This window comes from Stigmatopora nigra, chromosome 5, assembly GCF_051989575.1.
Source record: "Stigmatopora nigra isolate UIUO_SnigA chromosome 5, RoL_Snig_1.1, whole genome shotgun sequence".
NCBI lineage: Eukaryota > Metazoa > Chordata > Actinopteri > Syngnathiformes > Syngnathidae > Stigmatopora > Stigmatopora nigra.
Genome location: NC_135512.1, coordinates 9,413,716 through 9,431,368, shown reverse-complemented (window position 1 = coordinate 9,431,368; position 17,653 = coordinate 9,413,716). Strand labels below are relative to the sequence as shown.

The 17,653-nt window shown below is 36.7% G+C and overlaps 3 protein-coding genes across 5 annotated transcripts in view; 1 reads left to right on the top strand and 2 right to left on the bottom strand.

Moving 5' to 3' along the window:
* hykk.2 (hydroxylysine kinase, tandem duplicate 2) overlaps positions 1-2,227 on the bottom strand; it is a 72,294-nt gene extending 70,067 nt beyond the window's left edge. Inside the window, exons 1-2 of one of the 2 annotated variants that reach the window (XM_077717901.1) lie at positions 2,210-2,227; positions 1,034-1,122 (exon numbers count right to left, since the gene is read on the bottom strand). The gene's annotated coding sequence lies outside the window, so the exon portion shown is untranslated. The remainder of the gene's footprint in view (positions 1-1,033; positions 1,123-2,209) is intronic. The other variant, XM_077717900.1, reaches the window with a different exon arrangement.
* A 1,112-nt stretch (positions 2,228-3,339) lies between these two features.
* Positions 3,340-5,242, bottom strand: dynlt2b (dynein light chain Tctex-type 2B). Its single transcript, XM_077717820.1, has 5 exons — positions 5,074-5,242; positions 4,265-4,398; positions 4,084-4,153; positions 3,864-3,927; positions 3,340-3,773 (listed from the first exon to the last, which is right to left on the bottom strand). The coding sequence occupies exons 1-5, from the start codon at positions 5,118-5,120 to the stop codon at positions 3,726-3,728; spliced, it is 363 nt and encodes a 120-aa protein (XP_077573946.1). The 5' UTR covers positions 5,121-5,242; the 3' UTR covers positions 3,340-3,725.
* LOC144197176 (5-hydroxytryptamine receptor 3A-like) lies at positions 5,017-17,374 on the top strand. Of its 2 annotated transcripts, XM_077717817.1 has the most exons (19): positions 5,977-6,051; positions 6,125-6,179; positions 6,297-6,460; positions 6,817-6,861; positions 6,952-7,058; positions 9,099-9,268; positions 9,905-10,071; positions 10,183-10,393; positions 11,764-11,943; positions 12,023-12,213; positions 13,087-13,150; positions 13,666-13,829; positions 13,919-13,963; positions 14,167-14,273; positions 14,568-14,737; positions 15,068-15,231; positions 15,712-15,922; positions 16,407-16,613; positions 16,943-17,374. In XM_077717817.1, exons 1-19 carry the CDS (start codon positions 6,007-6,009, stop codon positions 17,233-17,235), a joined length of 2,760 nt encoding a protein of 919 aa, XP_077573943.1. In that variant the 5' UTR covers positions 5,977-6,006; the 3' UTR covers positions 17,236-17,374. The 2 variants fall into 2 exon arrangements, with proteins under 2 accessions (XP_077573944.1, XP_077573943.1); XM_077717818.1 differs by lacking the exons at positions 5,977-6,051; positions 6,125-6,179 and adding an exon at positions 5,017-5,099.
* Positions 17,375-17,653: the final 279 nt, after the last annotated feature.

Sequence of the window (17,653 nt, the reverse complement as noted above, 5' to 3'; positions counted from 1 at the left end):
ATTATATTAGCTAATTAGTAAATATATACTGAGTCATGCATGCCCCATAATATCATGGTTAAAAAAAGAAAATATAGACTATATATACAATATTAGGTATTCTTTTCACTGTTACTAGGTTATGTTTTCTATTTGAAATTGTTTCATTTTTAGAGTTTTCTGCAGTTTTGGGGGTTGATTTTGAATGTCAGTCAATATGTTGTTTAATAAATAGATAAGCAGGTTTATGTCCAATTATAATATTTACGATTCTGTAGTGAATGTAACCCAAACTGTGACCTTAAAGGCAATGTATACAGATCATTTTTGCTGTACCAATACACCTTGTAAAAGAAACAAATGCAATATTTTACATTGATCGAACCAAGTAAACAGCTCACTGTGGCTTTAAATGTGAACTAATGGAAACTGTAGTTCTGAGTCCTGTTTTGGGGCTATGGTCAATATACCCGTTAATAAAATTGTACGTTTACGAATAGTTTTAAAAAAAGAATTCCCGGGAAGAGAAACCAGCAAAAAATCATTTGGTGGTTTTGAGCTATGAGGGAAAACATGTCCAATTAAGTTTGACTATTGTGTTTCCAACACAGACCAAAAGGAACTTAAATAAAATGTTAAAAACTTGACCTCAATCATTCTGATTCAGTCTGTCTGCAATTACAGAGAGGAACATGCACTGCATATCTTGTCCACCATGTTCCATTTAATTTGAAAATCCAATACAATGCCATGTAGGGTTTTATCCTGAACACAAAGGTGGACGATACTGATTCTAATTAAAATAAAACAATAAAGTCCCTCCATTCCAATTTCAAATTTCATGTTAGACCGAATGTGCAAAAGGCAATTGCAGCTTCAAATTCAAATGCAATGTAATATAATACAATCTGGCACAGAGGAAATAGATAAATGGTTGTATATGATGCATATATACACACTGCTTACTGGTAATGACCGTAAAGGGGCTGATAATGGAATTCAAATTTGTGAGCAGATGGAAGTCGGGTGATGAAGATTAAAAGTCGTAACGCACCTGTGGACACAAAGAATACCGCCGCTGGTGGGAGGTCTCAGGGGAGCCAGGATAATGGGAGGAGGGCTTGCCAAAAATGAGTTTGTCACCTATTGATACACAGCATTAAGAAATGACTGCACATAAAACTAGTCACATACATGCATGCACACGCAGTATACTTTTCATGCACACAGGTATGTTTTTGTGCATTGTGGAGATGTCAGAATGCTTGATTTAAAATAATAATGACATTTACAATTGAATTGATTGAGCATATATATATACCACAACCTTAAATTATACAAATTATAAGAGTGAAATAACTAAGGGACTTTTTTTCTGGGTCAGATGAATGAGTGGATCACTTCAATCAATACTCTATATTACTAAAATGAATTCTATATTGATTTAGGTTGATTAAATTTTGCGTCAAAGATACATAAAGAGTATACATCTCTCTGATACATCTCTAATCATCACAAGATCCTGATTTAATCAGATGAAAGTGGTAGATAAGTGTACCTTTGATATAGAATTATTCTATTCATCAATATTTGCACAATGCACTTGATGGGGCAATGTACTCGTAACCATAATAGTGTAGTTGTGTGTTTCTATTGCTTTTATACAATCAGAAAAATAACAATGTTCGTTATGTCAGGTATTCCCAAAGAAATTGTTGTATCCAGTAGCACCAATCAAGATGCTAAATGTCAAACATTACATCAGCTGTGTTATATTATAGAGTATACAGTCAAATAAAGTATTCAAAAATCGAGCTTTTACATTTTCCAAATATAATTTTGAGTTTTTGTTCACTAAAATAGTTGTCTATTATAATGCAAAGCCTTTCAGCCAAGTGACAAAGAGGGGAAAAGTGTGGAAATTCTGGAAGCAACTTGACATATGAAGTGACAAGCACTTTCGGAAACAGCAGTTAGTAATTACCGCACTGCAAGGACATAAGGAGTGGAAAATCTGGTCTAATCAATGCATGTGCACAACTGAATCCACAAGAGGACAGACAGCCTTCATTTAGACTCATCTGGATGGATGCAAACAAAATAGCTGATTGCCTTAATAAGACACACATGCGTATGTGTATATACATGTATATGCAACACATTAAATAGCATCAATAATAACCTCATGCAATTGAAATATTATTTAGGAATGTAGCCACATTTTACTCACCAAAATCCTTTCTATTAGTACACAAAGGCGAATGGTGGAAGTCGAACGTGTGCTGTAGTATTTCTGTTTTTATTCAATTTAGGTCCGAAAAATGTTTGCAACCATATCCATTTCTTCTCCTCCTTCAGCCACTGTGGGTGGACAAAACTGCTATTAAATAAACACAACAATATAGTGCTTGTTCAGCACGCTACAGATACAGATTGGTACCTCTGGTTAGTCCACTCTATAGCTAGCAGTCATAGTTTGTGAAAGGGATGACGTATCCCTACACCTGCAAAAAAGGCCTTGGTGTCAACTCGAAATTTGATTGGTTAAAGCAACAGGTGAAAGCAATTAAAGAAAGCTGATATACAATTTGGAATTATTTAATAAGTATTCATGAACAAAATATAATTAACATCTGTCTGTGATTCAGATATTTTTTTAGGCCAGCAGAGAAGGCCTTGCAGGCCCTGATGGTCCACCATAAAATGTATGGAAATTGTACACCACATTTCTCACTGTTCTTGTCAAGATTTACATAGCTGACACATACACAGTTGATTGTGGGTGCCAATGTTAAACACAGGAGGGAAAGGCGCTATCCATGGTTCTGAAATTCTGGAAAAAAAAATGTGAACTGAAATAGACACCCAAAGTCTTAATAATTTTCAGAACTTCAGTTAAGATATCAAAACTGCAGAAATCTTGGGGCTAATTATTAAAAAATGTACAAATGATTAAGGTGAAAAAATACATTCATGTTTTATTTTTATTTATATGTTGTGTATACAGTTAATTCACTTGAGTTAACACTTTGAGCAATGATGTGGTAGCGAGAAGTCATAGATTTCTGCCTGAAGTAAGTCTGAATTATCGCTTTTATGGAGTTGGACTTAATTTCAATACATTCTGTTTGGCGAAACAGAAAGAGTAAGATTATTTGATTGTCCTCTAAGTGACTGGCCAAATGTGACTTTGTCCAATATATCAAAGTGAAGTTGCTGTCCCAAACACCCAATTAGTTATAACAGAAAATTATAGAAATTGTCAGAGGTTGGAATTATTTATGGGGTATGGAAATATGTTTTATGGAACAACAAAGCAAAGTGCCCATCCAAATGCATACACAAAGATGAAAGCCTAAATGAAGTGGACATCTTTATTAGTGTGACACAAATGGAATAAACAAGCACATATGAAGGCTTCTGTAAAACATTGTCAGGCAATTTTAAGAGCCTATCTTTTCAACCATGCAAAAACTAAAAAAATAAATTAATATTTCAACTTTTATATAACTTCTTATTTTATTTGAATGCAAAATGATTTCTGCAGACTTAAAAACAAATGGAAAAAAACACGATCACCTGACAAGGGCTCTCCTTCTATTGCTTCAGTAGGTTGCATGTCGTCCATTTTGAATAAAATATGAATTGAAGTCATGAAGAAGCAATTGGAATGATGGCGAGTCACCGAAACCATGAGGTTCCCAAATTTCCACCTCATTAGATATCATTCCCCTTCCACGTGCACCTTAATAGAAATAGCTTCCAAACACAGCCACTGCACAGAACAAGCTGTCCTGTAAAAGTGACAAAAATATTAAGGATGAAAAAAGACAAACCTAAATCCAGGAAATGAGAAATATGACAACAACAAGAAAAGTACTTGCATTCATAAAAACATCTTCTGCATAGTTGTCTGTATCAGCATCCCATAAACACCTTGAAGACATCCTGACGGCACATAAAGTCATCAATATTTGGTATACAAATAAACTGCAGACTTTTGAATGACGTTGGAGAAATTACACTAGGTTAAAAAGGTAGACATTTTTCAAACACGTTTTCAACATAATATTAAAATACTAATTTGAATGAGAAGTCACTCACTTGACTCCTTGTCCACGCTGTTCTCCAATTGTCACCTGCACAATGAACTTGTACCTGTCAAACCCTAACTCTGAGAAATAAGAAAAAAATGATCAGAAATAGTGTAAACATTAAGTTGCCGGTCAAAAAAATATTGTTAAGGCGTGCAGACATGTTTGTTTATTAGTCTAGCATCACTCACTCTTGACTTTATTCTTCACAGAGTCGGCTACTTTGGAGGTCAGCTCTGAAACTTCATCTGGGTCGTAGTCTACTTCAGTCAGAAGAGCCTTAACAGTTTCACGAATGCACTCCTTCACAACTGCAGGCTTGAATCTAGAATGTGCGATAATGGTCAGAAAAAAATTAAAAGTTTACCTCAGTCCAAAGCGCAATTATTAAAATATCACTTGTTTCTCAAAACATGTTTTTTTTACTATCAATTAGATGCAAAAAAAATATAATATTACATTATAATTATAATACGGAGCACCCTTTTCCTTTAATTTCTCGTATTTTTTTAAATACTATTACAGTATATAATTATTGAATTTTCTTTATTTATTTTGTTGTTATTGTTTTTTGGGGAGGGGGGTGTGGCTTGCAAAAAGTAGTAGTGAAAATGGGTGGAAATGTCAAGATTTATGGATTAGTTAGTAAATGACTGCGAATCTGCAGCCATACTGAAAATCAGTTTAAATCAATTCATCATAAACTTACACATAGTTGAATCTAGTTAACTACGTTTATTATAAAGTCGTCTGAGAAAGTCATTTTAACCAACATATGTGAACAACAGAGATCACATGTTGTTTCAAGTCTTTAATGTAGAGGGGTTCTGATAATATTAAAATCCCAGTCGTATATTCATAAATTCATTGATTTTGGGAATCGCTTATCCTCAATGAAGATTAATACATTGGTTGACTGTAGCTAAGCAACGGGAGTGTTTGCTAGGCTACATCTAAGAGCTAACGTGAGAATACAGGCTCCACATTTTAAACAACTTACTTGTGCTGATAGTTGGGTCGTATGAGGTATGTATCCGAGCTTTCCATGGCTTGGCCTGAAAAGAAAATACCATTAAGATTTTGGGAAACTGAAAATAAACAGGAATATTTTACTTTGTCCCAGCAAAGTTTAACCCGAAAATAAAATGACAACAGTCAATTCTGCCATATCCGGAAATCACAGGAAGTAAATAGACAGGCATTTTTTGAGGCCGAAAAATAAAAGCTATCTTTTTTTTCATATGCAAAGAATGATCCAATGGTCTAAGAGCGAGAAACATTATTTAAAATGTGCAATTTTTATGCAATATTAAATAGCAATGTTGAACACATATTTGTCAGATATTGCTGAAGCAGTTTTTTTACTTCATGCAAAAATATGTGGACTGTTTTTTTATTATATTAGTTTATTTATTTTATTTATTCATATTATTATACTATTATTGTTGTGTCTCTTGTAGAGAAAAGGGGAGAAACCATGGTAAATGGTACATGGTTTACAAAATATGACAGATTAAAATAAAATGAATGAAAAATAAGGTTCAACCAAACAGAAGAGATGATTAGGACCACAGAAGGAAAAAAATGTAGCCAACATTCTAACCCTAAAGTCAGAATTCTGAGAATAAAGTCACAATTGGATGAATAAATTCAAAATTCTGACTTTAAAGTCAGGATCTCGGCTACCTATTTTCCCTCAAGCATATGCTCCTTGTTCAAAAGGCAACAACCCTTATAATTTGTTTGTGACCAGGATACGTGACAATGGGTGTCAAACTCAAGCATACACCGGCGTTACGGTTTATTTTGTTTTGGATACATCCCTATACAGGGACAAAGTGGCATCTTTGCTTTAACCACCTAATTTTCATGTTTAAAAATCCCAACGTCATGTTTCAGTTGCAGCACCACTTTATATACAATCCGAACACACATGGCAAGATTTGTCATCATGACTTCTAAGAACCCTTCACTTAAGGTAAAGTATCTTCTCAAATTGTACACCCCTGGCTGGTTTGATCAACTTGTTACTGATAGCACTTGAATTCCAGTTGGCTGTTCTTGAAATGAAGCCAATGCTGATTTTGCTGTTTGTTTTTCTTCCAGGTATGTTTGTCAATACCAAAATAGCTTTTAAACAATGTCTATCTGGCATACAGCGTGCTAACTGAATTTAACTTTTGAAAGAGTTTATATATGGACCTATTGTTCTTTACTTATCAGCTTCATGCAGGGCCATCAGGGTCAACTGCTCTCAACCAAACCAAGTCGCACTGCTGGAGGCCCTGAAGCCCATCTTTAGGATGAGCGTCATACGACCAGTCACAAAATTGACAACAACTACCAACATCAGCTTTTACTTCATGGTCTATGGAATATTAGGAGTGGTATGTTCAGCCTATTATTGAAACCATTCGCACATTAACACTACTTGCTAAAATTGGATGAATTACAGGTTTGACCTTCGACCTTCTTACATTATGACTATACGAAAAATGTGATTTCTTCATTAATTATGGTGATATAGTGGAACAAAAGGATTAGCGCTGAAATGGGTGAAACAAGATCGGTTTTACAAAAAACATACTATAAAAAAATCCTGTACAAAAGATGTATATGGCATACACAATTTGAAATGATCAAAATTAAGTGACATTAAATGAAAGTATCAAAACAAGTGTAATTAATCTATAATTAAAATGAAATGTAATGGACTGATTTAATTAAAGTGTCTTGTCTTTAGAATGAGAAGGCTCAACTCCTGACAACTTACCTTTGGCAACATTTTGTAAGTAATGAATCCTCATTTTGGTTTGATGGTGGAACAACAATGATGTTTTTGCAGTTAAATGCAGTTATGGCCATGGTTTTGCTACAGATATGGCAGAATGAGCTCGTCAGTTGGGACCCTGTCCAGTGTGGTACCGACATGATTTCTCTTCCCCGAGAGAAATTTTGGGTCCCAGATCTTATCATCCGTGAATTGTGAGTGGATATCCCTTCCCAAAGTATTGCATTCGAGGTTAACTATTGGATTAGTCCACATAATAAAATTGTCTAAATTGAGCTAATTTATCATAAAAGTGACCGGGCAAGTGTTTAGCGTGTTGGACTAACTGTTCTGGGTTGAGGATTCGATCCCCAGTCGGTCCTCACTGTGTGGAGTTTGCATGTTCTCTCTGGGCCTGTGTGGGTTTTCTCCAGGTATTCTGGCAATTTTGAGGAGTTTGTTGGCTCTCATACTATGCAACACTTGGATAAAAACCCACCACCCAAGACTGTGTTGCCTAGTATGAGAGCCAACAAACTCTTATCAAAATTGCCAGAATACCCAGAGAAAACCCACTATACTATGCAACACTTTCCGTGTGTAACAAAATTTGCTTTTCATGTGTTTAGGATAGTAACACAGACGTATGAAAGCTCAAGCAACAGGCAAAGTGCCTTGTGAAAGTTATTGATAGTTCTCGTCTAAATACTTCCTCAACAATGACGGTAGTTGACACTGATTGAATGTAGAGATGATGAGGACTGCGACTTCATTTATAACAAAGCAATCATTGTGTTTGGAGAATGAGGAGGAGGATGAGACTGATTGGAGAAGTGATGAAAGATGAAATATGAGCGCTGGCTTTGCTGAAGTCTTTTGACTGGCAGACATTCCCCTATGTTGGATATGGTTCGCTGATTGTAGCAACTCAAAGTTCCACATTTGGGCGTCCTAAAGGGAGCTATAGTGTATAAAATGTCTGCAAGGTATCAAGTACGATCTGGTGAGCAGTAGGAACTATTTGCTGATTACAGAAAGCAGACAAAGCTCTAATATTGTGACTGATTTTTTCTAAGTAAACTTTAGTGGTCTGAAGTAAATCTTTAATAGTGAATCCAGAATATGAATTAAAAAGTCAGTATACTCTTAGTGGAGATGTGGTAGAAGATCAAGAGAATATATTTGTTCATACCAAAAGGTCTCAGCTTCTTGAGCAAAAAATCTCAATGGTAACTTTTCTTGAGGATTATCTCAGCAGGGTCAGAAAACCTTTAGAAAGAATTTTGCCTAATCTACTTGTATTCTCCCACCACATCCACAGCGTTTTGATGTTTGCAGATAATATTGTGATCTGCAGATTAGGGGGCATGTAGAGGACAACTTATAGAAGTGGAGGTCTGCTCTTAGAGTAGCTCTGGGGGGGTCAAGCTAGTAGAAGTAGCAGAGTTCAATAAGACACAGCTCTGTGGGATGATTAGAGGATGTGAGCATTAGAGCAATTAACAAACATCTTCTGTATCCAATTGGTTAAGAGGGGAATAACCAACAAATTGTATTTCATAGAGAGATGAAGGATGGATGACCTTGGCGATTACACGGGAGACAGAACGTAATTGTGGTGCATGCTCAGTGCCCATTTCTTCTGTGAATGTGCAGTCCGAGGGAGACTGTGTGGTTGTTCACTATAGCGAGTCAGTACAACTCAAAGAAAGTACTGTAAAGCAAAGCATTGAGTCATTTGCATTTTTTCCAACATGTGGATAAGTGCTACTTTTTCTAAATGGCAGTAAAATGTGCATGTTTTTCATAATCTGGTGACATTCATTCTGGAATTTAAGTCAGCTAGCTATTGGATTTTACAATGCAAGTCTTGGATACTTGTTTTTCCATTGTCTCAACACATAAATCATGGCAAGAAAGAAAATGGCAATACATATTGTAATAATAATTATAACAACTGAAATGCTGCTTTTAATGGATTTTTGAATACATTTTTTCCATTCATTTTCCATAAGGGTCGCCCGGAATCCTGGAGCCAATGTCAGCCAACTCTGGGCACAAGGCAGGGGACACCCTGAGTTGGTGGCCAGCCAATTTCAGGGCATACTTAGTGTTTTATTGTGAAATTGTGTCGTAAAAAATAAATAAATGATAGAATTATGAGCCTAATATTTGTTTTCTGTTGGTTTCAGGATTTATTCACAAGATTTAAAAAAATCAGTGTCTTGAAGCATGTATGTATTGGTGTGTTGCAGTATGGATCAAGACAAAGCTCCAATTGTCCCATATTTGAAACTGCACAGCAATGGATTAATACAAGACGCAAAACCGTCCAGAGTCGTCAGTTCGTGCAACCTCGACATCTACACCTTCCCTTTTGACACACAGGAGTGCACTCTTACGTACACATCTCAAATGAGTTTCGGTAATCAACATTGCAACTAATTTCTCACAATAATTGTTGGTGTCTGTGAAAAATACTATGAAGTTAATTATAGTATTGACTGTATGAATTGACCTTTCATGTCTAGACAACAACTCAATACATAGAAATATATACACGTATTATACCTATTAGAGTTGAATGAGACTCACGAGTGGGCAGAAGGTGGGAGTCATTCAATTCAATTCAGTTGTTTATATGACCATTCACCCCAGAGGAGAGTATATTTTGATATTTGAGGTTACTAATTATATTTAATGCACATTTTGATCTGGCAAATTAGAGTACCACGTACTAGGACCTTTGCCTGCCGTTGTATACTTGGACAAAAGAACACAAATTGGAAGTGAATTTCATATCAGAAACATAAAAAACTGCTGCCCAATTTATTCATGTTTTGAACCATTTGCTCCTCGCTTTCTTTTTGGTGAATTTATAAGGCATCTTTTCCCCAAAACTTTATAAATACTTTTAGTCTTATTGCGGCCTCTTTACCAGTTGTAAGGTTCGATTTTCTGACATATGCAGACTTAAAATAATAATCCAAATGTTGGAATTTCACTACTGTGAATTGATCTCGTTCTTACCCTCTACAACTGAACATTTTCCTCTGTTCAGCAAGCGACATGAAGGTTTTCTCATCGATGTCCGATGATGTCCTGACAGCCAAATCCAAGAGTGTGATGACCACATTAGGGGAGTGGGAGCTGCTCAGGATCACTGCCGTAAAGCCCTCTGACCAAATTGAGAGTGAGAGTAACCAATTGGACATGCTTCAATTTCACGTATGTCTGATTGCATTGCACACGAGCAAATCACATCTAAATGTACCATTATTTAGAACATCTTGGTACAAACAGAAACAAAACTAACAGTCAATTTTTCTTTTTTTCTAGATCCAAATACGTCGACGATCTACCTTATACGTAGTGAACTTACTTCTCCCCAGCAGCTTCCTCATTACAGTGGACCTTTTTAGCTTTCTGCTTCCTCCACAAAGTGTGGACCGCTCTGCCTTCAAGGTGACCCTCATCTTGGGTTACACTGTCTTCCTTCTCATCATGAATGACCTGCTGCCTATAACGGGAAACACCATCCCCATCATCAGTAAGATTAATTGCCTTTTATGTCATATTTAACATTTGGACCAACTATAAAAGCAAGTTCATTATGGCTTTAATGTCCACTGTTCATTAGAGGGAGACAACACACTGTTGCATACATGGTCAAAAAAAAACATCTTTAGTTCATCTTACTAAATTCTAATAATCGTACAGTCCCTGTTTCTTGGCAGCCTATCATATTTTTAGCTATTCAGGTGAATTGGAGTCCATTTATAAATGTGGCAGTCACTGATATACAATTTCACCTTGTTATGGTTGTTTTTTCCCCAAACAATGAACACTGGATGGTTCCCATGACAATGGCCAAGGCTGGGGCTGGAAACAATCATTTTTTGTTTGAGTTGTGGCATATTTTAAACGATTTTGAGGGCATTTATTGAACAATGGCCATACAAAAATAATCATGTTCATCCTCTGGCCAAGATGCATTTTCTCACCATGTTTGGTAACCGTGACATTTATTGTTTCTGAATAAGGCAGAGTGACAGGTACTAACATTTATTAAATTAGAGTATAACACGATAAATCCTGACTGGACTAGACAATACTAGTGCCCTGTTCAATGTGGATAATTTTATAGAGTGAAACAAATTCAATATGCCACATGGGAGTTTAGTGTACTCTTATTGTGGTCGTTTATATCGTGTTGGCTATTCAGAAAATGATTTTTTTTTACCATGTATTAGCAGACTTTTGGTTTTCTTAAATGATTAATCTCTCATTCGAGCAGCCTTCATTAGTCATTTAGATAGTTATTCTCTCTAACACAAAGTTGTCATGCAGTCATAGTTTTACATTTATCATCTTTTTTATCACCACTTTTGCTTTCAAATATATATGTAATAAAATGAGCACGATTTACAAGATAGTCTGCTTTGCAATTATGTTAAAGATAATTGAGAGTGAAAAGAAACAACCAAGAACTTTTGTACCTCAAAGGCTCCTCATTTTTTGTTATAAATCAAAATTCAAGTCACAGGAAAAGAGCTTTTTTCAAGTTCCAAACCAGGAGAACTTAACATGAGCAGGTCTCACTAGTGTTTTGAACTATCTTGGACAAATGAATGCATATTCATGTCCGGCACTTCCATAGTTGGTGTGAAATTGAATCAATAATAGTCACGCACCAAATGATTTTATAAACAAATGCCTGAAGGTGCAAAAAGTGTGCAGAAGTGCTGCTACCATGGTAGCATTGATGATTTGCATGAGAAATAAACAATGTGGTCAAGGCCGTACACATTTTCCTATCAGCGCAATTTAAATGCCAAGCAAACGCTTTCAGCCACAAAAAGCCGCTTATTATCTCTTACAATTGTTGATTTCTATTCAGACCTGAATCTTTTGTGCCAGATGTCTTCTTGTCCTTGTGTCTGGCTCTAATGGTGGCCAGTCTTCTTGAGACGATTCTCATCACCAAATTGCTTCTCACCTCCAAAAATGTCCGTCCTGTTCCTCGCTGGATCAAAGTGCTTGTTCTGCACATTCTGGGTCGTCTTGTTGGTCTGCCTTGGAAAGAAACCATTGACTCAGGTATGCAAAGCTTCCATAAATACTGTACTTTAGAATTGAACTTTTCTGGAAATACTCAAGATATGGAATCGCTCTTAAGAATCCCGCACAAAAGGCAGTAGCGTGTCTGCTCACCTTGGAACTGATGGGGACCTTCATGAGGAGATCAGACCAGCAGGGGAGAAGAATGCCCTACGTGAGCTGAGGAGCTTGAGTGAGGACCTGAAGGTTTTACGCCTGCAGGTGGAGGAACAGCTGAGCAGCACCCAAGGGTCAAAGGGATGGATCCAGGTGGGTTTCATCATAGACCGCCTGCTATTTGGCATCTACCTGCTTTTCTTATCTGTCAGCTTCATCACTATCAAGATCATGTGGTCCAAATCCTAGTTGTCACTTAAAATTATGTGGTCTATCTTTTTAGTCTCAAAACTGTCTGTGTTGATTTCTCTTCTTATCTGACAGCTTCATCACCATAGTGATCTTGTGGGTCTAGTTTTAAAGGCATAGATGGCAGACAAATGTGTGTATGGGATTGATTATCAAATTATTCTGTTTAAGGTCGCATTGTAATCTCAGAGGGTAATTTACCTGAATTACCTGACTTCATTGAGCCACAAATTAGAGTCATTTTGTTTTTAAAATACATCAAACAAGGACAAAACACTGTTTTAGTAATTATATTTTTCAGATTATGTCCATGACACCAGAGTCATTAACCGAAAATGATTTTAGGGGTGAGAATTTTTTTCATGGATGAAAGAATTATCATTGTTGGCTTTTTTGTTTACAATTTCTTTTATCAGAACACTTAGTTTTCAGATTTTCATTCAGTATGCTTGCTGTTGAGTAGCCTCGGCATAAATGTGAGATTTTTACCATTTAGTAGGTGCCTGAGATGCGATATCAATGGAGCGAAATGAATTAATTGGTGTAGAAAAATGGTAACATTGGGACCTTTAATATCCCTCATTAACATTTTGTCTAACCACGTCATGTGCAATGTTAAAAAATAATAATAAAATTATATGGACAATTACTTGATAGTTCTGCCTGATATTTATTTCAATTATTATTTATGGGTGCCCTTCACACACCGTCCTTCAAATCACCATTACAAAGAAAAACCCTAAAAAAACACTTTTGACCTAATATTCATGTTTTTAGCACTGCCTGCTGAAAGCCAAGCCTTCTTTGGTTCTCTTCATCTTCATCTGTCTCTTCAACCAAGGTAAGAGCATGAAGATCGTGTCTATTTTTGTGGGTGTTGTTTGTTATCACCTTTTTCACATCAGGAAGAAAAGCTATTTTTGCACAACTTTTTTCCATTTAACAGACAATACGAACAGTCATTTTAAAACTTAATCCCCTAAAAATGTAGTTAAATGTGTTTTTTTTAATCAACATTAGACTCTTTTAAATGCTTTTCTCATAGGTATATGGTCATTTTTTAGGTACTACATATAATATTACAATACAATACTGGACTCATCACATTACAAATGTATAAAAGTACTGTGATAGTTAATTGGTGGTTGTCCGATGGACCAAAGGCACAAATTGGCTTTGTTACTCTTTTCATTTTGGCCACAATAGTAGCTTACCACCACCTGGTGAGGAGTGAATGGATAATGCAATGTACTGAATCTCTTGTCCTGAAAAGCACTATATCAAGACAATGAATAATTATTGTTATTATTGCTGGCTTACCATCATGCCAATTTACATTCTTTGGTTTCCATATAGCGTCATGCAATTCCATCCTGCAGAACTGCTCTAGTCCTGATACCCCTGCCCTATTGGAGGCTCTCAGGCCCGTCTTTGAACTCAAGGCCATTCGGCCTGTGATGAATGTTTCAATCCCTACAGCGCTCACGGTTGACTTTGTCATTTTTGGCATTCTGGGGGTGGTAAGAGTCATTTACGTTCTTTGGAAATAAGGTCATAAGTCTCATTTTATGGTGTCAAAGCTCAACCAAACCCTACTGAATTCTTTTAGGATGAGAAGGCTCAGATCTTAACAACATTTGTCATCCAAATTTTGGTGAGTCAACACTCACTTTTAAAAAAAGTTGTTAATAGTAAGGTGGACAGCTGGTAGAGCACATATTTCTCATAGTCTTGTGGTTGATGTGTTGTGAAAGATACCATACCTTGGGTTAAAACGGATCTGCCGTCATTGTATTTCATCTTAAACAGTTTTTTTTTACCAGATGACTCCTTAATCGGTTCTAATATATATTGCAGTTTTGGAAAAATGAATTTATTACCTGGGACCCAAACGAGTGCAGTACCCGTTGGCTTGTACTCCCAAGAAAACTGCTGTGGATCCCTGATATTATCATCAATGAGTTGTAAGTCACTACGACCTGTAATAATTCAAGTTAAAGGTCCTGTAAAATGAAAGTCATCATTAAAATTAATTTGATTGGGAGTGTAAAGAGTATTATTAAAAAAGACTCCCACCGTTTTACAACATTTGTGATACTGTTTCGGCCCGCCCAAAAATCTGAGGCTGAGTAGCCATTGCAATAACTCAACCCTACAGATCTTATTTTTTTCTCAATTTTTGCACATATTTCATAAAAAAATGACTGTACAAACAATACAGATCAGTTGAAGTGTTGGGAAACATCTGCTTCTTTTAGTATGGAGAAGAATACAGTTGAATTTGCACCATACACAGTTGTGTACTACCACGGCATGGTGCTGGACATGAAACCTATCCGAGTGGTTAGCTCTTGTCGGCTGGACATTTACACCTTCCCATTTGACATCCAGAACTGCACTTTAACCTTTAACTCCTTTATATATGATTGTAAGTATCAACTTGTACACACACCTTTTCTTTTTTTTTTAAATCAACTTGATTTGTAATTTTTGAACTACCAGATTCACTCACCAACATTTACAATAAAACTGTATTTATTCACGAATAAGACCCATTGTGGGACATTTTCCTTTGATTTATATATGTAGATTTTTTATCTTTTAAGTTGGGTTAGTCATAGAACTCTAGCTATTGAGCATTAAGTAGTGATGAATTGACCATCCTTAATTACATTTTTGGTGTGGATTTCAACAGGGTGCCAGTAGTTTAACAATATTTGTATTTCAAATAAATTGACAACAAATATTCTCTTTTCAGTTTCTGCTTTGCGGATTGGACGATCGTTTTCAACACAGAAAATTTTCGACTGGTCCAAGGGAATGATGGCTACTCTGGGAGAATGGGAGCTGATTGGAATCAAATCATCACAAAGACTGATACTTTCTTCTAATAATCAAACCTATGAGGAGCTTTGCTTTTTTGTAAGAGTCACACCACTCAATCAATAGATTGTTCTTGTTCTAAAGATTGTAAACTTAAAGTGGAAAAACACTAGATATTTTTTCGGGGTTTGCGTGTGTGTGTGTGTGTTTTGTAAAATTCAAGTGAAATTAATGAAATAATAATATACTACATGTGTGAGTGACAATTTTGTATAGTGAAAAATAGTTCATTTTAAGTATAAAATAACAGTCTTATGTTGTAAATGCTCATCCGGATGAATTAAAGATAGGAGCAGGTTGTAAATGTTAATACTATAACTACCCCTGACCTAACACATGAATCAAGAAATTATCCTATTTTAAGATGGTGAATGAGTGACGCTATTATTTCTACATTGCAGCACAATGTTACAGAATCTGCTGATTATACAAGGCAACCAGCCAAAAGTAGCATTTTGTCTCCAGTGAAGGCATGTAGTAACAAACTATAAAATACATCAATGATTTTCTCACCGACAGGTTTCACTTCGACGCAGGCCCATGCTGTATGTGGTCAACTTGTTGATTCCCTCCTGCTTCCTCATCACCGTGGACCTCTTCAGTTTCCTGCTGCCTCCTCAAAAGGTGGACCGCTCCTTGTTCAAGATGACCCTCATCCTGGGCTACATTGTCTTTCTGATGCTCATGAACGACATGCTGCCTATCACCGGAAACACAATTCCCCTCATAAGTAGGTTTACAAGTATCGTAAACAAAGGGACATACAAGGGAGAATCATGCCCGGTGAGACAAATCACCAACAGACAAATGAATGGGAAACACTAGGGTCGCAGGGGGTGCTGGAGCCTAACCCAGCTGACTTTGGTCTAGAGGTGGGGGACACCCTGAATTGGTGGCCAGCCAATCGCAGGGCACAAGGAGACAAACAACCATTCACGCTCACACTCATACCTAGGGGCCATTTAGAATATCTAACCAGCTTACCATGCATGTCCTTGATATGTGGGAGGAAACTGGAGTACCCAGAGACAACCCACGCAGATCCAAGAACATGGAAACTCCACACAGGTGGACTGACCTGGATTTGAAGCTGACGCGCTAAAAGCTCAGCCGGGAGCCCTGGGAAATTTCTGTAGGAAAAAAAGTACATATTTATATCTGTATGTGAAGCACTCATAGTATTTTTCACAAGTAACTATTTGTGTTCATGGCAGATGTGTTCCTATCACTCTCCCTGGCATTGATGGTGGTAAGTCTTCTGGAGACGACTTTTATCACCAACCTGCTGCACAGTTCCAAGGACTACTCAGAAGTTCCTTATTGGATACGATTGGTATTCATTCACGTGATTGGCCGCATGGTTCTGCTTCCTCCTAAGAAGAAAATAGTGGAGCAAATCCTTCAAAATCCTGGCGTACTAGGTAGGACCACACACACATACACTGGAGTATAAGTCACATCTTTGGGAAAGCAATGTTTTATTTGATCAGAAACCAAGAACAAAAACCCATTTAAGTAACAGTAGTAAATTGAGAATGACAGGCTATGTTAACATAACAATTTTTAATATAACTATAGCCTATTAAAACCACATGACAGGCTGTCAGTTGTCAGAGAGAAAGAAAACATACACTAAAACCTGGTTGTGTATTAGTCACAGGCCATGCCAAAGTGTGGGGAAAAAATGCAACTTATAGTCCGGAAAATACGGAAAATGATTCATATTCACCTGCCTTCTTTTTTTTAACAGAAATGACCGCTTCCACTCAGAGAGTTGGCGAGGGTGAGGTCCAAGGAGCAGAGGGGCCGCTGGACCAGGACGAGGCCGTAGAGGTGCTGAGGAGCCTGGGAAGAGACCTCCGAGTCATCCGAAAGAAATTGGAAGGGGAGCTGAATGTGAGCCAGAGCGCGGAGGAGTGGAACCAAGTGGGTTTCATCATTGACCGCACGTTGTTCAGCATCTACATCATCTTCTTATCTGTCAGCTTGGTCAGCATCACCGTCATTTGGGTCGACTCATATAACCAGCCTCATATTGCTTAAAAAAATGGCATTTTGTGTATTTACCATGCATCTGAATTTATCGCCTTGTGTATCTTAGTAATTGATTGAAGGTACTTCATTCAGATGTACTCGAATATACTACTCAGACTTTCTCATTTTTTATTTTAGGTTTCATTTGAGAAAAGTGATTTTAAAAAAATATTCTGCCCTTTGTTTTGTCAGATCATATTTTCCTCTAAGTGTGTTGGGTAATATTATGGTGTTCTCTGGAAAATAAAATGACTAAAAAGGCCCTTTTTGCAAAATTGATTATTTACAATAGTATACGGGGTAACTTAAAACTGCACAAACAAATTCAGTTAGCAAGATTGTAGTTGAGAGGAAGATTGTACCTTTTTTTTGGCATCATGCTCACAAGTGCAAGAGTGTAGTTTACCAGCCTAAACATCCCTAAGGA